Here is a 16,960-nt window from a genome sequence, read left to right as displayed (position 1 = left end):
AGACAGGTGTGCGTCTTATATAGACAGGTGTGCGCCTTCCCAAATCAAGTCCTATCAGTTTAATTAAACACAGCTGAACTCTAATGAAGGAGTAGAACCATCTCAAGGAGGATCACAAGGAAATGGACAGCATGTGACTTATATATGAGTGTCTGAGCAAAGGGCTGAAGAGTTATGACCATGTCATATTTCAGTTTTTCTTTTTTTAATAAATTTGCAAAAATGTCTACACTTCTGTTTTTTTTCAGACATAATGGGGTGCAGAGTGTACATTAATGAGAAAAAAATGAACTTTTTTGAATTTACCAAATGGCTGCAATGAAACAAAGAGTGAAAAATGTAAAGGGGTCTGAATACTTTCCGTAGCCAGTGTACACTGATCCTCCATGTATACAGCTCCCTATATACACTGATGCTGTGAGATATAGAAACCTCGTCTCTGCCCTTATAGATCGGTATAGAATAGAGGAAGTGGACAGAAGTGTCAGGAATCACAGGAAGCCGCAATGTATTATTTTCTGTATGTGTGAAAGAACAGGAAAAAAAACTGCAAAAAGTCACAAAAACTCCAGAAAACAAGATTACAATAAATACCGTCTCCATACAAGAATCCTCATGACTAGAACAAGCCGTGTACGCAGCCATCCTGCAGATCTATGTGCTACAGAGCTCAGAGATTCCGCCCTTAAAGGGCCAGTCCAGTTTGAATGAGAGCCAGTCTGCTCCATCCTATTGACTACTCATGACTGTACAATCAGACTACATGGGGTTTATTTGTAGTCTGTTACCATGGAGACACGTAGGACTGCTCAGGAGCTGTAAATGTGAAATACAAGAAGACATAGACAGCTATGATTGTAGTTTTTGCGCCCTGGCCTGTCACCGGTCCAGCTTTACACTGCTGCACTGCTTCTTTTAATTGCCTGTTTTGCATAAGCGCCAGCTCTCTTTTGCTTCCTCTTTGCTTTATACTGCAGCTTTGCTTTTTCTGATCCATCAGTGTATACACGTCTGATTGTAATCATAACAAAGAGTAAATACAATGATCAGCAAAAATGAGTACACCCCAACAGATTTGGCAGAAAATCTTTAGTTTCCATTCAGAATCCACATTTTCTATAGGACACCGTAGTACAAAATCCTCCCACAAATATCGGCCATTGATCACAAACAAGATTTGTAATATTGCACACCCAAAAAAGTACTTTAATCAAGACATTGTTGCAAAAATGAGTACACCCCAACGAAAGTCTTAGGAGAAAAGCTAAGGTTTAGACAAAATAATTCCAACAAGAATCCAGTTGTGCTCAAGTTTACATTCCCCGGCAGAATTTTTGCTTTCTTGGTCTTTTTTCAGAGAATATGAATGATAACACCAAAACTTTTTCTCCACTCATGGTTAGTGGTTGGGTGAAGCCATTTATTGTCAAACTACTGTGTTTTCTCTTTTTAAATCATAATGACAACCCAAAACATCTAAATGGCCCTGATCGTGTATACCGTGTATTTCCCCCTCTAACATCAATGACAGCTTCAAGTCTTTTGTGGTAGTTGTGGATGAGGTTCTTTATTTTCTCAGATGGTAAAGCTGCCCACTCTTCTTCTGTATCTAATGACAGGTCGACTTGGCCTTGTGTTTTGGACCGTTGTCATGTTGGAACGTCCAAGTACGTCCCATGTGCAGCTTCTGGGCTGATGAGTGCAAATTTGCCTCCAGTATTTGCTGATAACGTGCTGCACTCATCTTTCCTTCAACTTTCACCAAGTTTCCTGTGCCTTTGTAGCTTACACATCCCCAAAACATCAGCGATCCACCTCTATGCTTTACAGTAGGAATGGTGTTCCTTTCATCATAGGCCTTGTTGACCTCTCTCCCAATGTAACGTTTATGGTTGTGGCCAAAAAGTTCAATTTTGGTCTCATCACTCCAAATTACCTTGTTCCAGAAGTTTTGAGGCTTGTCTCTGTGCTGTTTTGCATATTGTAGAGAGATACTTTGTGGCATTTGCGCAGTAATAGATTTCTTCTGGCGACTCGACCATGCAGCCAATTTTTCTTCAAGTGCCTCCTTATTGTGTATGTTGAAACAGCCACACCGCTAGTTTTCAGAGAGTCCTGTATTTCAGCTGATGTTATTTGTGGGTTTTTCTTTGCATCCCGATCAATTTTCCTGGCAATTGTGGACGACATTTTTGTTGGTCTACCTGACCGTGGTTTTGTTTTTACAGAGCCCCTGAGTTTCCATTTGTTAATCACGCTGGTGACTGGAATTATCAATTCCTTGGATATCTTTTTGTATCCCTTTCCTGTTTTATACAGTTCAACTACCTTTTCCCGTGGATCCATTGACAATTCTTTTGCTTTCCCCATGACTCACAATCCAGAAACGTCAGTGGCTGGATGAAAGATGCAAGAATCTGTCTGGATCCCAGAAACTCACTCAGCTTTTATGCACACACACTGATTACAAGCAAACAGGTCCACGGTGAGGATGTTACCTTTAGTAGCCATTCACACCCATTTGTGTCAACTTCTGTGCATGTTATCAGGCCAAAATCACCAGGGTATGTGAACTTCTGATCAGGGTCATTTGGATGTTTTGGGTGGTCATTATGATTTAAAGACAGAAAACACAGAAGTTTGACAATAAATGGCTTCACCCAACCACTAACCATGAGCGGAGAAAAAGTTTTGGCGTTATCATTCATATTCTTTGAAAAAAGGCCAAGAAAGCAAAAATTCTGCCGGGGTATGTAAACTTTTGAGCACAACTGTAAAACTAATTATTTATTACATAGGTGACTATAAAGGGCCGTTACCCATTCCCATTTCATGTTGTCATGAGCTGATGGTGTCGGGGGGCACATGAGCTGCTAGTGTTGGGGGGCACATGAGCTGGTGGTGTCGGGGGGCACATGAGCTGCTGGTGTCGGGGGGCACATGAGCTGGTGGTGTCGGGGGGCACATGAGCTGATGGTGTCGGGGGCACATGAGCTGATGGTGTCGGGGGCACATGAGCTGCTGGTGTCGGGGGGCACATGAGCTGGTGGTGTCGGGGGGCACATGAGCTGATGGTGTCGGGGGCACATGAGCTGCTGGTGTCGGGGGGCACATGAGCTGATGGTGTCGGGGGGCACATGAGCTGATGGTGTCGGGGGACACATGAGCTGATGGTGTCGGGGGGCACATGAGCTGCTGGTGTCGGGGGGCACATGAGCTGATGGTGTCGGGGGCACATGAGCTGATGGTGTCGGGGGGCACTTGAGCTGCTGGTGTCGGGGGGCACATGAGCTGATGGTGTCGGGGGACACATGAGCTGATGGTGTCGGGGGCACATGAGCTGATGGTGTCGGGGGGCACATGAGCTGGTGGTGTCGGGGGACACATGAGCTGGTGGTGTCGGGGGACACATGAGCTGATGGTGTCGGGGGGCACATGAGCTGATGGTGTCGGGGGACACATGAGCTGATGGTGTCGGGGGACACATGAGCTGATGGTGTCGGGGGGCACATGAGCTGATGGTGTCGGGGGACACATGAGCTGATGGTGTCGGGGGGCACATGAGCTGATGGTGTCGGGGGCACATGAGCTGCTGGTGTCGGGGGGCACATGAGCTGCTGGTGTGTCAGGGGGCACATGAGCTGCTGGTGTCGGGGGGCACATGAGCTGATGGTGTCGGGGGGCACATGAGCTGATGGTGTCGGGGGCACATGAGCTGCTGGTGTCGGGGGGCACATGAGCTGATGGTGTCGGGGGCACATGAGCTGATGGTGTCGGGGGCACATGAGCTGATGGTGTCGGGGGACACATGAGCTGCTGGTGTCGGGGGCACATGAGCTGATGGTGTCGGGGGGCACATGAGCTGCTGGTGTCGGGGGGCACATGAGCTGATGGTGTCGGGGGGCACATGAGCTGGTGGTGTCGGGGGACACATGAGCTGATGGTGTCGGGGGCACATGAGCTGCTGGTGTCGGGGGGCACATGAGCTGATGGTGTCGGGGGCACATGAGCTGATGGTGTCGGGGGACACATGAGCTGCTGGTGTCGGGGGGCACATGAGCTGATGGTGTCGGGGGACACATGAGCTGATGGTGTCGGGGGGCACATGAGCTGATGGTGTCGGGGGACACATGAGCTGATGGTGTCGGGGGGCACATGAGCTGATGGTGTCGGGGGGCACATGAGCTGATGGTGTCGGGGGCACATGAGCTGGTGGTGTCGGGGGACACATGAGCTGATGGTGTCGGGGGCACATGAGCTGCTGGTGTCGGGGGGCACATGAGCTGCTGGTGTCGGGGGGCACATGAGCTGATGGTGTCGGGGCACATGAGCTGATGGTGTCGGGGCACATGAGCTGCTGGTGTCGAGGGGCACATGAGCTGCTGGTGTCGGGGGACACATGAGCTGCTGGTGTCGGGGGGCACATGAGCTGATGGTGTCGGGGGACACATGAGCTGCTGGTGTCGGGGGGCACATAAGCTGATGGTGTCGGGGGACACATGAGCTGATGGTGTCGGGGGGCACATGAGCTGATGGTGTCGGGGGGCACATGAGCTGATGGTGTCGGGGGGCACATGAGCTGATGGTGTCGGGGGCACATGAGCTGATGGTGTCGGGGCACATGAGCTGCTGGTGTCGGGGGGCACATGAGCTGCTGGTGTCGGGGGGCACATGAGCTGATGGTGTCGGGGGGCACATGAGCTGATGGTGTCGGGGCACATGAGCTGCTGGTGTCGAGGGGCACATGAGCTGCTGGTGTCGGGGGTCACATGAGCTGCTGGTGTCGGGGGGCACATGAGCTGCTGGTGTCGGGGGGGCACATGAGCTGCTGGTGTCGGGGGGCACATGAGATGATGGTGTCGGGGGGCACATGAGCTGATGCTGTCGGGGGCACATGAGCTGATGGTGTCGGGGGGCATATGAGCTGATGGTGTCGGGGGCTGCATGTCATTAATAGTGTCAGGATATCACAGATGTGCTGCTCCATAGTGACAGAAGAATCAGCCATCACTCCGTGCCTTTGGTAGACGTTCACTTTTCCTACACCTCAGTGATACAATACTCACATCTGATGCATTTATGAAGAACAAGTGAATGTGACTCAGTGGCCAAGTGTCTCCTGATCCAAACCGATCACCTGGGGAAACCTACGACACAAGTTGTCATCACTTTCCGTTGAGCTCGTCCTTGGAGAATGGAAGAAGGTAGAAGTACAATGTCGCCAACTTGTTGATCTCAGACCTAGAAGGCTCGGTGCTGTCCTCAATAATCATGGAGGTCATACACAATATAGGATGTAGCAGTTATGTCATGGGTTAAAAAATGTTCTATGAAACTCTGAATTGTCAGAATGTTGGAAATTGTGTTCAGTGAGATATCGAATACAATCTTACTTTTAGGAGGGGGTGTACTCATTTATGCCGAACACCACTAACACAGGGAAGGATACTGGGTCATTGTACTGGATGGAGCCTACAGGTGACCACGACGTGGTAGAACGTCCTGCTCCACGATAAAAGGACCTTATAACCATTTATCAGCCAATCATTGCAGAGAACGATGATGACATCACAGCCGCACATTATATAGGAGCACGAGCAGCAGATTTATAGGGTCAGGTAGTAAAAGATGACAGGCGGAGTGTGATCCCAGGACATCGCATCACGGCAGCCTATAACGAGGTGATGACACCACCCAGAATGAAGTCACCAGCTGATGACCCGTGGCCTGGGATGGATGGAGGCAGCGTCAGGCCATATCCCATATACGGCGCCCCCTATTGTTGCTGGTATGTAACAGACCCCCTATCTACCCCATAGACTGTTCTGCCCCAGCTTCCTCGTGGCTGAGCTCTTGGGGGTCACAGCTGTGCAGTGGAGGGGGATGCAGTGCACCATTTCTAAACAGCGGCCATCAAGGACATGAAGACCCATCGCTGGTCTCAGGGCCCCGTTCCTTACTCTGCGGGATGTGGCATGTGCCCAGTGTCAGGGGCCTCATGTCTGTTCTTCATAGCTCCTGGACTGCGGACGTCCTCAGAGTCCTGGAGCCAAGATTTTTGCTAGACCTTATATGCAGGTCAGCAGAGACCCCAGGGGCGACTACAGTCCCCACAACCATGAGGGGGCACAAGCTATACCCTCCCTGTGCTGCCCCCTTGCAGCAGAGCCCCTTATGTGCATGAACCTAGTACACGACTCTGTTAACAGAAGCCCTTTTCTGGGAGCAAATACCCCGGAGTACATCTCTCATAGTGCGCGGTGTGATTCCCCGGAGTACAGCTCTCATCATGTGCGGTGTGATTCCCCGGAGTACAGCTCTCATCATGTGCGGTGATTCCCCGGAGTACGGCTCTCATCATGTGCGGTGTGATTCCCCGGAGTACAGCTCTCATCATGTGCGGTGTGATTCCCCGGAGTACGGCTCTCATCATGTGCGGTGTGATTCCCCGGAGTACATCTCTCATAGTGCGCGGTGTGATTCCCCGAAGTACATCTCTCATAGTGCGCGGTGTGATTCCCCGGAGTACATCTCTCATAGTGCGCGGTGTGATTCCCCGGAGTACGGCTCTCATCATGTGCAGTGTGATCCCCCCAGAGTACGGCTCTCATCATGTGCGGTGTGACTCCCCGGAGTACGGAGTACGGCTCTCATCATGTGCGGTGTGATTCCCCGGAGTACAGCTCTCATCATGTGCGGTGATTCCCCGGAGTACGGCTCTAATCATGTGCGGTGTGATTCCCCGGAGTACAGCTCTCATCATGTGCGGTGTGATTCCCCGGAGTACGGCTCTCATCATGTGCGGTGTGATTCCCCGGAGTACATCTCTCATCGTGCGCGGTGTGATTCCCCGGAGTACATCTCTCATAGTGCGCGGTGAGATTCCCCGGAGTACGGCTCTCATCATGTGCGGTGAGATTCCCCGGAGTTCGGCTCTCATCATGTGCGGTGTGATTCCCCGGAGTACATCTCTCATCATGTGCGGTGTGACTCCCCGGAGTACGGCTCTCATCATGTGCGGTGTGACTCCCCGGAGTACGGCTCTCATGTGCAGACCACTTTTTGGGGGTGCTGCCCCCCCCCCCCCCCGGCTCCCCTCATGCCCTGCAGACATGTATTGGGGTGCTGCCCCCCGCAGTCTGGCTCCCCTCATGCGGGCTGTACCCCTGCAGACCCATATTGGGGGTGCTGCCCCCCGCAGTCCGGCTCATCGGTGTAATAAAGGCAGGACACACTCGTACATCTGTAAACAATCATTTTACTTAAATACAGAAACAAGACATAGAAAACGTCTGGAGACGGCGCGGTATAAAAACAGACAAATAGAAGCTCCGACACTTCCCAGAAATCTCCGGCAGCGAAGTACCTTAAATAAACTACTGTGCATTAAATACTTATTACCTTAGAGGGGCAGGAGGGTGGTCCGAGGCCTGCGGAGCCCCCTGCCCAGCTCTACACCGGGGGTGGCGCCGTGCCGGCCTGCCCAGCAGGACCCTCCTCCGCACAGCACGCACCCCCAGCGATAGGAGTCACAACGTTGGTCTGTAAACCTCACACTGGAAGAAACCCCAGATTTGCACTTGTCGTGATCGCCAGTCGGGTGCAGTCCCCATTACAGTGCGTGACTGGCGAGGGTGGTCCCTATACCACAGGCTGTGCCCGCCTCACCCGTCCCCCTCCACGCCGGTCACATGACCGACACCCTCTTCCTCATTTCACATCGTGATACAACACAAATTAGGAAGACATTAAGTGCTGGCGGGGGAAGGGATTAGTCAGCGCACAGCAAGGATTAACCCCGCCGCTGCCACGTGGGCAACCTGGTGGTGGCAGAAGAAGGGTTAATAGACTCCCTGCACCTGATTACTGAGGGGCCACAAGTCTCCGCACTAGAAATAAAAAAAGCTGGGGCTTGTAGTTCCTCAGTAAAGAGGGAAGAGTCTCTCCCAAGTCATGGTCCTTCTTAGAGCAGCAATACCATGGATGGGTGGTATCAGCCCCGATAGCAACAAGTCTCTGCCCGCCGTGCCCCCCGCGGGCTCAGTCTATAGATGGGATGCCAACACCCCACCCTCTGGAGTCTTTACATGGGGCAGACAGCAGGGGGCGCTGTAGGCATTCACCTCTGCCCACCGGATGTTGGAGGTCAGTAGGGGGCAGAGTTCCACCCTCCGGAGTGTACAGATGGGGCAGACAACAGAGGGCGCAGTAGTCCTTATCCACGCCTGGCATTGGATGTGGTAAGTCAGGCGCTGTAGTCATCCAACTTTGTCACCTGCATGTTGCAGGACAGTCTATAGATCGCAGGGGGCGCTGTAGTCCTTATGCACCCCTGGCAAGGAGGCCCACTGGATGGTGCCAGTCAGTAAGGGGGCGCTGTAGTCATCCACCTTTGCCACCTGCATGTTGCAGGTCAGTCTATAAACAACAGGGGGCGCTGCAGTCCTTATCCACCCCTGGATGTCGCAGGTTATAAACAGCAGGGGGCGCTGTAGCCATCCTTGCAGGGCAGCTCCTCGGGGGCGGGGCCTCAGTACACCGCGTGCCCCTTGCCCCCCAGCAGCAGCTGGCAGCCGTGCCGCGCATGCTCCCGCACCCGGCCCTTCAGCTGCTCCACCTGCTCCCGCAGGGCCCCGGCGGTGCCGCTCAGGCCGCTGTTCTCGCTCTTCAGCTCCCGCACCTTGTCCTCCAGGCGGGCGATCCGCTCCAGCTTCCGCTTGCGGCACTTGGTGGCCGCCAGGCGGTTCCGCAGCCGCTTCCGCTCCACCTTGATCTTCTCCTGCTCCTCCATGTTGATGGGGGACATGGGCGCCGGGGTGCTGTCTCTGCTGCCGCCGGCCTCCGGGACGGTCTGCGGCTCCTCCTTGAAGACCGGGCTGTAGCCGGCGGCGGCGGGCGGGAGGTAGCTGATGGTGGCGGACGGCTGGCGGTAGCAGTTGTAGGCGGACAGGTTGGTGTACACGGCCGGGTCTCCCCCGAACAGGCCGCCGCCGGTCACCGGGGACACGGTGCTCCCGCCACCGCTCAGGGACACGTTCGGCGGCGCCACGTCCCGGTTCATCTTGTGCAGATCGTCCAGCGCCCGCACGAAGCCGTCCACGAAGCCCTCCTGCTCCTCCGTGCCGCCCCGGTAGTAGAGCTGCCCCCCGGCCGGGCTGCTGATGACGCCGGGGCCGCTGTGGATGATCAGCCGCTCCAGCTCCGGGGCGGACATCTTCAGGCTCGGCTGCTCCGTGTAGTAGGACATGTCGGGCTTCGGCGTCCGGTACTGGTCGGTGAGGGACGCCAGGCCGGGCTTCAGCAGAGACGGCTCCGGCCGGGAGTACGGGGACAGCATGGAGTCATCGTGGTAGAAGGGCTGCTCCATCCTGGAGCACATGAGACCGGGCAGAAGGCGGGAAAGTGAGCGGACAGGCGAGCGGCGGTCACTTCTCTCCCGGCACTGGCAGCGATGTCACACGGGACGCTCAGCTCTCATCTGACAGCTCTCGCCCAGGCGCCATAGGCTTTATACCCCAGCCCGGCCCCCGGAAGCGACAAGCCGAGCGCTCATTGGTCCAGGCTTTAGGGACGTCACGGCTATCGACGTGAGGAGAGGGGAGGCGTGCGTGTGACGTCAGTGCCGGGAAACTCGTGCTGCTTGTAAACAGGAGGGAGGAGGGGAAGGTTGTCAGGGGGAGCCGGGGGTAACCAGGGACGGTAGTCAGGGGTGACAGGACTGGGGAGGGTAGTCAGGGAGAACGGGGGAGAGTAGTCAGGGACGGTAGCCAGGGGGGACAAGACGGGGGAGGGTAGCCAGGGGGGACAGGACGGGGGAGGGTAGTCAGGAACAGGGGGGACAGGACGGGGGAGGGTAGTCAGGGAGGACGGGGGTAGTCAGGGAGGACGGGGGTAGTAAGGGACGACAGGGAGTAGTCAGGGACAGTAGTTAGGGGGGACAGGAGAGTAGTCAGGGAGGGCAGGGGTAAAGGGGGAGAGTAGTCAGGGAGGGCGGGGGTAATGGGTAGAGTAGTCAGGGAGGACGGGGGTAATGGGGGAGAGTAGTCAGGGAGGGTGGGGGTAACCAGGGACGGTAGTCAGGGGTGACAGGACTAGGGAGGGTAGTCAGGGAGAACGGGGGAGAGTAGTCAGGGACGGTAGCCAGGGGGGACAGGACGGGGGAGGGTAGTCAGGGACAGGACGGGGGAGGGTAGTCAGGGAGGACGGGGGTAGTAAGGGACGACAGGGAGTAGTCAGGGACAGTAGTTAGGGGGGACAGGAGAGTAGTCAGGGAGGGCAGGGGTAATGGGGGAGAGTAGTCAGGGAGGACGGGGGTAATGGGGGAGAGTAGTCAGGGAGGGCGGGGGTAATGGGGGAGAGTAGTCAGGGAGGGCGGGGGTAATGGGGGAGAGTAGTCAGGGAGGGCGGGGGTAATGGGGGAGAGTAGTCAGGGAGGACGGGGGTAATGGGGGAGAGAGTAGTCAGGGAGGGCGGGGGTAATGGGGGAGAGTAGTCAGGGAGGGTGGGGGTAACCGGGGACGGTAGCCAGGGGGGACAGGACGGGGGAGGGTAGTCAGGGAGAACGGGGGAGAGTAGTCAGGGACGGTAGCCAGGGGGGACAGGATGGGGGAGGGTAGTCAGGGAGAACGGGGGAGAGTAGTCAGGGACAGGACGGGGGAGGGTAGTCAGGGAGGACGGGGGTAGTAAGGGACGACAGGGAGTAGTCAGGGACAGTAGTTAGGGGGGATAGGAGAGTAGTCAGGGAGGGCAGGGGTAATGGGGGAGAGTAGTCAGGGAGGACAGGGGTAATAGGGGAGAGTAGTCAGGGAGGGCGGGGGTAATGGGGGAGAGTAGTCAGTGAGGGCGGGGGTAATGGGGGAGGGTAGTCAGGGAGGGTGGGGGTAATGGGGGAGGGTAGTCAGGGAGGGTGGGGGTAATGGGGGAGAGTAGTCAGGGAGGGTGGGGGTAATGGGGGAGAGTAGTCAGGGAGGGCGGGGGTAATGGGGGAGAGTAGTCAGGGAGGGCGGGGGTAATGGGGGAGAGTAGTCAGGGAGGGTGGGGGTAATCAGGGAGGGTAGCCGGGGGTGACAGGACGGGGAGGGTAGTCAGGGAGGAGGGGGGTTGCAAGGGACATCAGGGAGGACAGGAGAGTAGTCGGGAAAGATAGGACAGTAGTTGGGGGAGACAGGATGGTAGGGGGCAGTCATGGAGGGTAGGATGGTAGGGAAGATGGGGCAGTCAGAGAGGATGGGAGCGTAGTCAGGAAGGACAGGTTAGTAAGGGGGTAGGGGCCGGTCAGTGTGGGTAGGGGCCAGCCAGTGGGCGTAGGGGCCTGCCAATGAGGGTAGGGGCCGGTCAGTGTGGGTAGGGGCCGGTCAGTGAGGGTAGGGGCCTGTCAGTGAGGGTAGGGGCCGGTCAGTGAGGGTAGGGGCCTGTCAGTGGGGGTAGAGGCCGGTCAGTGAGGGTAGGGGCCGGTCAGTGAGGGTAGGGGCCTGTCAGTGAGGGTAGGGGCCTGTCAGTGAGGGTAGGGGCCTGTCAGTGAGGGTAGGGGCCGGTCAGTGAGGGTAGGAGCCTGTCAGTGAGGGTAGGCGCCGGTCAGTGAGGGTAGGGGCCGGTCAGTGAGGGTAGGGGCCGGTCAGTGTTTTGGTACGGGCCGGTCAGTGAGGGTAGGGGCCGGCCAGTGGTGAGGGTAGGGGCCGGCCAGTGAGGGTAGGGGCCGGTCAGTGTTGGTACGAGCTGGTCAGTGAGGGTAAAGGCCGGCCAGTGAGGGTAGAGGCCGGTCAGTGAGGGTAGGGGCCTGTCAGTGAGGGTAGGGGCCTGTCAGTGAAGGTAGGGGCCTGTCAGTGAGGGTAGGGGCCGGTCAGTGAGGGTAGGGGCCGGTCAGTGTTTTGGTACGGGCCGGTCAGTGAGGGTAGGGGCCGGCCAGTGAGGGTAGAGGCTGGCCAGTGAGGGTAGGGGCCGGTCAGTGAGGGTAGGGGCCGGCCAGTGAGGGTAGGGGCTGGTCAGTGAGGGTAAAGGCCGGCCAGTGAGGGTAGGTGCCGGTCAGTGAGGGTAGGGGCCGGTCAGTGAGGGTAGGGGCCGGTCAGTGTTTTGGTACGGGCCGGTCAGTGAGGGTAGGGGCCGGCCAGTGAGGGTAGGTGCCGGTCAGTGAGGGTAGGGGCCGGTCAGTGTTTTGGTACGGGCCGGTCAGTGAGGGTAGGGGCCGGTCAGTGAGGGTAGGGGCCGGTCAGTGAGGGTAAAGGCCGGCCAGTGAGGGTAGGTGCCGGTCAGTGAGGGTAGGGGCCGGTCAGTGAGGGTAGGGGCCGGTCAGTGAGGGTAGGGGCCGGTCAGTGTTTTGGTACGGGCCGGTCAGTGAGGGTAGGGGCCGGCCAGTGAGGGTAGAGGCCGGCCGGTGAGGGTAGGGGCCGGTCAGTGTTTTGGTACGGGCCGGTCAGTGAGGGTAGGGGCCGGTCAGTGAGGGTAGGGGCCGGTCAGTGAGGGTAGGGGCCTGTCAGTGAGGGTAGGGGCCTGTCAGTGAGGGTAGGGGCCGGTTAGTGAGGGTAGGGGCCTGTCAGTGAGGGTAGGCGCCGGTCAGTGAGGGTAGGGGCCGGTCAGTGAGGGTAGGGGCCGGTCAGTGTTTTGGTACGGGCCGGTCAATGAGGGTAGGGGCCGGCCAGTGGTGAGGGTAGGGGCCGGCCAGTGAGGGTAGGGGCCGGTCAGTGTTGGTACGGGCTGGTCAGTGAGGGTAAAGGCTGGCCAGTGAGGGTAGGGGCCTGTCAGTGAGGGTAGGGGCCTGTCAGTGAGGGTAGGTGCTGGTCAGTGAGGGTAGGGGCCGGTCAGTGAGGGTAGGGGCCGGTCAGTGTTTTGGTACGGGCCGGTCAGTGAGGGTAGGGGCCGGTCAGTGAGGGTAGGGGCCGGCCAGTGAGGGTAGGGGCTGGTCAGTGAGGGTAAAGGCCGGCCAGTGAGGGTAGGTGCCGGTCAGTGAGGGTAGGGGCCGGTCAGTGAGGGTAGGGGCCGGTCAGTGTTTTGGTACGGGACGGTCAGTGAGGGTAGGGGCCGGCCAGTGAGGGTAGAGGCCGGCCAGTGAGGGTAAAGGCCGGCCAGTGAGGGTAGGTGCCGGTCAGTGAGGGTAGGGGCCGGTCAGTGAGGGTAGGGGCCGGTCAGTGTTTTGGTACGGGCCGGTCAGTGAGGGTAGGGGCCGGCCAGTGAGGGTAGAGGCCGGCCAGTGAGGGTAAAGGCCGGCCAGTGAGGGTAGGTGCCGGTCAGTGAGGGTAGGGGCCGGTCAGTGAGGGTAGGGGCCGGTCAGTGTTTTGGTACGGGCCGGTCAGTGAGGGTAGGGGCCGGTCAGTGAGGGTAGGGGCCGGTCAGTGAGGGTAAAGGCCGGCCAGTGAGGGTAGGTGCCGGTCAATGAGGGTAGGGGCCGGTCAGTGAGGGTAGGGGCCGGTCAGTGAGGGTAGGGGCCGGTCAGTGTTTTGGTACGGGCCGGTCAGTGAGGGTAGGGGCCGGCCAGTGGTGAGGGTAGGGGCCGGCCAGTGAGGGTAGGGGCCGGTCAGTGTTGGTACGGGCTGGTCAGTGAGGGTAAAGGCCGGCCAGTGAGGGTAGGGGCCGGTCAGTGAGGGTAGAGCCCGGCCGGTGAGGGTAGGGGCCGGTCAGTGTTTTGGTACGGGCCGGTCAGTGAGGGTAGGGGCCGGCCAGTGAGGGTAGAGGCCGGCCGGTGAGGGTAGGGGCTGGTCAGTGAGGGTAGGGGCCGGTCAGTGAGGGTAGGGGCCTGTCAGTGAGGGTAGGGGCTGGTCAGTGAGGGTAAAGGCCGGCCAGTGAGGGTAGAGGCCGGTCAGTGAGGGTAGGGGCCGGCCAGTGAGGGTAGAGGCCGGTCAGTGAGGGTAGAGGCCGGCCAGTGAGGACTAGAGTGAAAAAGTCATCCCCGGGGAGGACAGCGATTGAGGAGTTCGGAGGCTTCCATGGCTGGCACATTGTTGCTGGGCAGCAGCTGGCAGTGAATCCTCTCGCTGACATTATGGGGGACCTGATGCCACCCCGTAGCCGGCAGTAGTATCACAGTTTCCTTTGCCTGCCGCATTGTTGGGGGACATTTTTGTACTGATATTATGGGGTATTTTAGCCTCTAGCCTTTCTGGGAGTGTTAATGGGGGATATTCCGCACATGGTTACCATGGCGTTAGTGGCTGGCAGTGTTATGGGTGACGTGTAGCTAACAGCAGTATCTAGGAATGGTTATTGTTATGGGGCATCTGTAGCTGTCACTATGATGGGGGAATGTTGGTAATTTGCAACATTATAGAACCTGTATAGATCCCAGTATTGTGGGGGCATCGATCACTAGTATACTTATGGGGGGCTGCAGCTGACACCTCACCTGGGGCAGACTCATTGTTGTGGGCATCTGTAGCTGTCCCTTTTAAGAGCACATCTGTGACTCGCACATCGTTATGGGGGCATTTGTAGTTGCCAACATAATGCGGTATGTATAGAGCCCAGTATTATGGGGGCTTCTGGTACTGGTGTAGGAGGGGGTCTGGGAAGACATTGTTATGGGGGAATCTGTAGATCCCACTATCATGGGGGTACCACTGTCTGGCACATTGTTATGGAGGAAGCGCCAGTCTGCTGCTTCCCAGGAGACATGGTGGCATCCGGCTGCCTGTTAAAGCCACGCCGTATGACCTTATGGCGGTTTGTCCAAAGTCCTGGGACGTGCTGGGTCTTCGGGCCGTCTGCCATCACAAGGCATAGAGAAGAAGAGGAATATTGGGAGTAACGAGGGGTTAATGGAGAAGAAGAAACCTGATAATGACAGGACGGGTGATAATTATCGGGCAAGGAAAGGAATGTAGGGCAATAATAATATACATGAGGAGACGTATGGGTATAGGAGAGATGAGGAGACGTATGGATCATCAGGGGTTAATGAACGAGGGGGCCATGATGAGAAATAGGATATGGGGGCAAAAAAAAGGTTATTAGTGTCTGTAAGGGGGTCTCCACATTGTAATTAGAAGAGGCTTCCAGCAATGATCACGGGGCGTCTCCTGCGGATGGGGCCTATCAATCAGCTCTGATCTGGCCATCAAGCCTTCAGTTTCCCTGCAGCGCCACCACAGGGGAGAGGGAGTATTACACACTGGGAGGTCTGTACACACATGATGGGGCCTTGTTCTTCAACTTTTGTATATAGCGCCACCCCTGTCTACAGGTCGTAGCTGGTATTGCTGCCAAGCTGCATTAAAGTGAATGGAACTGAGCTGCATTACCGCACGCAACCTGTTGTGCACAGCAGGGGCGCTGTTTTTAAAGACCTCTTACTTAAAGGGATGTATAAAAGTGGATCCTAGCAGGATAAGAACAGGAGGAGGATATTAGGATAATAAGTGCGAATAAGTTGGAAAAACTAATCTATTTCTGTCTCCAGTTCCAGAGGTGGATCTATTAGGAATGAGGAACGGGAAGATGATGGAGCGAGGGTGACTAAGTGGCCACGGACCTCCGTAATAACAACGGTAAGTTTAGATTGTGAGCCCCATCGGGTACAGCGATGATAATGTGTGCAAACTGTAAAGCGCTGCGGAATATGTTGGCGCTATATAAAAATAAAGATTATTATTGGGTTTCGCCTCCCCGATGGCGTTTGCTGGGCAGAGCAGCGGCATCGGCCGCCAAGTTCATGTCTAGTGATCTCGGCCCGTCCCTGGAGAGGCAGCAGGCGGCTGCTCCTTGGCCCGGGGCGCTCGGCACCCTGTGGAATCCGGATGTGCCGCGCCCCATGCAGGGAGGTGACTGGGTGCCAGGATTGTCATTCCTGGGATTCCAGCGCTGGCATCCTGCAGGACTGGCCTGCCCCACGTGTCCGCACCTGTCACCTCTCGTCACTCCGGGATTCCCTCCACCGGCCGCTCGGGCATGATAATGATGACCGCGTTACTCGCCCGCTGCCGCCCTCCACGGATGCGCTGTAGTTGTCGCTTTCCAGCAGTTAACCCTTTCCTTGTCTCTTTCTGTCTTGTGTGGGGTCACAGAGGTGTTCACCTAAGGTCAGAGCCGGGGTTGTGAAATGCGCTGGGAGAGGCCGGGCACAAGCCAGCACCTGTCACCTCCGTCAGCTCCTTACATGTACACGGAAGCCTCACCTCCGAGAGGTGCAAGACCCACCGCGGGCAACTACAGGGAGGCATCTACCAGCAGGGGGAGGAGCTACGTGACATGGAGCCTGCCCCTCCCACCACGGGGAAATGGACAAGAGGGAGGAGCTATGTGACATGGAGCCTGCCCATCCCACCACGGGGAAATGGACAACAGGGAGGAGCTATGTGACATGGAGCCTGCCCCTCCCACCACAGGGAAATTGACAAGAGGGAGGAGCTACGTGACATGGAGCCTGCCCCTCCCACCACAGGAAAATGGACAAGAGGGAGGAGCTACGTGACATGGAGCCTGCCCCTCCCACCACAGGGAAATGGACAACAGGGAGGAGCTACGTGACATGGAGCCTGCCCCTCCCACCACAGGGAAATGGACAACAGGGAGGAGCTATGTGACATGTTTACCCCTCCCACCACAGGGTGATATAGACATGGAGTTTGCTCCTCCCACCACCGGGTGACAGGAGGGAGGTGTGGGGCTGCGGCACAGGGTGACAGGAGGGAGGTGTGGGTACAGCACAGGGTGACAGGAGGGAGGTGTGGGCTGCAGCTCACGGTGACAGGAGGGAGGTGTGGGCTGCAGCACAGGGTGACGGGAGGGAGGTGTGGGCTGCAGCACAGGGTGACTGGAGGGAGGTTTGGGCTGCAGCACAGGGTGACTGGAGGGAGGTTTGGGCTGCAGCACAGGGTGCCCTCTATGGCTCGGCCCATACTTCCCCATCCTATTAATATCCGATGACACAGCGGGAAATGACGGAGGATCAGTTTTGGGAAGAACTCGTTAACCCTTTCCTGTCCTGAGTGTGCACACGCCCGGCATCCACGCACCAGGCGGCTTTACACCAGAA

General features: G+C 57.0%; 2 protein-coding genes across 2 annotated transcripts in view; one reads left to right on the top strand and one right to left on the bottom strand.

Annotated features, from left to right (window-relative positions):
• Positions 1-7,238: 7,238 nt before the first annotated feature.
• On the bottom strand, positions 7,239-9,501 carry JUNB (JunB proto-oncogene, AP-1 transcription factor subunit). The gene has a single exon (XM_077261886.1). It carries the CDS (start codon positions 9,377-9,379, stop codon positions 8,531-8,533), a length of 849 nt encoding a protein of 282 aa, XP_077118001.1. The 5' UTR covers positions 9,380-9,501; the 3' UTR covers positions 7,239-8,530.
• A 5,888-nt stretch (positions 9,502-15,389) lies between these two features.
• Positions 15,390-16,960, top strand: part of HOOK2 (hook microtubule tethering protein 2) — a 62,352-nt gene continuing 60,781 nt past the window's right edge. The window contains exon 1 of the mRNA XM_077261885.1: positions 15,390-15,473. The gene's annotated coding sequence lies outside the window, so the exon portion shown is untranslated. The remainder of the gene's footprint in view (positions 15,474-16,960) is intronic.

Source organism: Ranitomeya variabilis, chromosome 5 (genome assembly GCF_051348905.1).
Source record: "Ranitomeya variabilis isolate aRanVar5 chromosome 5, aRanVar5.hap1, whole genome shotgun sequence".
Taxonomy (NCBI): domain Eukaryota; kingdom Metazoa; phylum Chordata; class Amphibia; order Anura; family Dendrobatidae; genus Ranitomeya; species Ranitomeya variabilis.
This window is presented reverse-complemented; position numbering and strand designations above follow the sequence as displayed.

What these genes read in the sequence shown, in the direction of transcription:
- JUNB (XM_077261886.1), bottom strand. Translation starts at nt 9,379, where the DNA reads ATGTGCTCCAGGATGGAGCAGCCCTTCTACCACGATGACTCCATGCTG.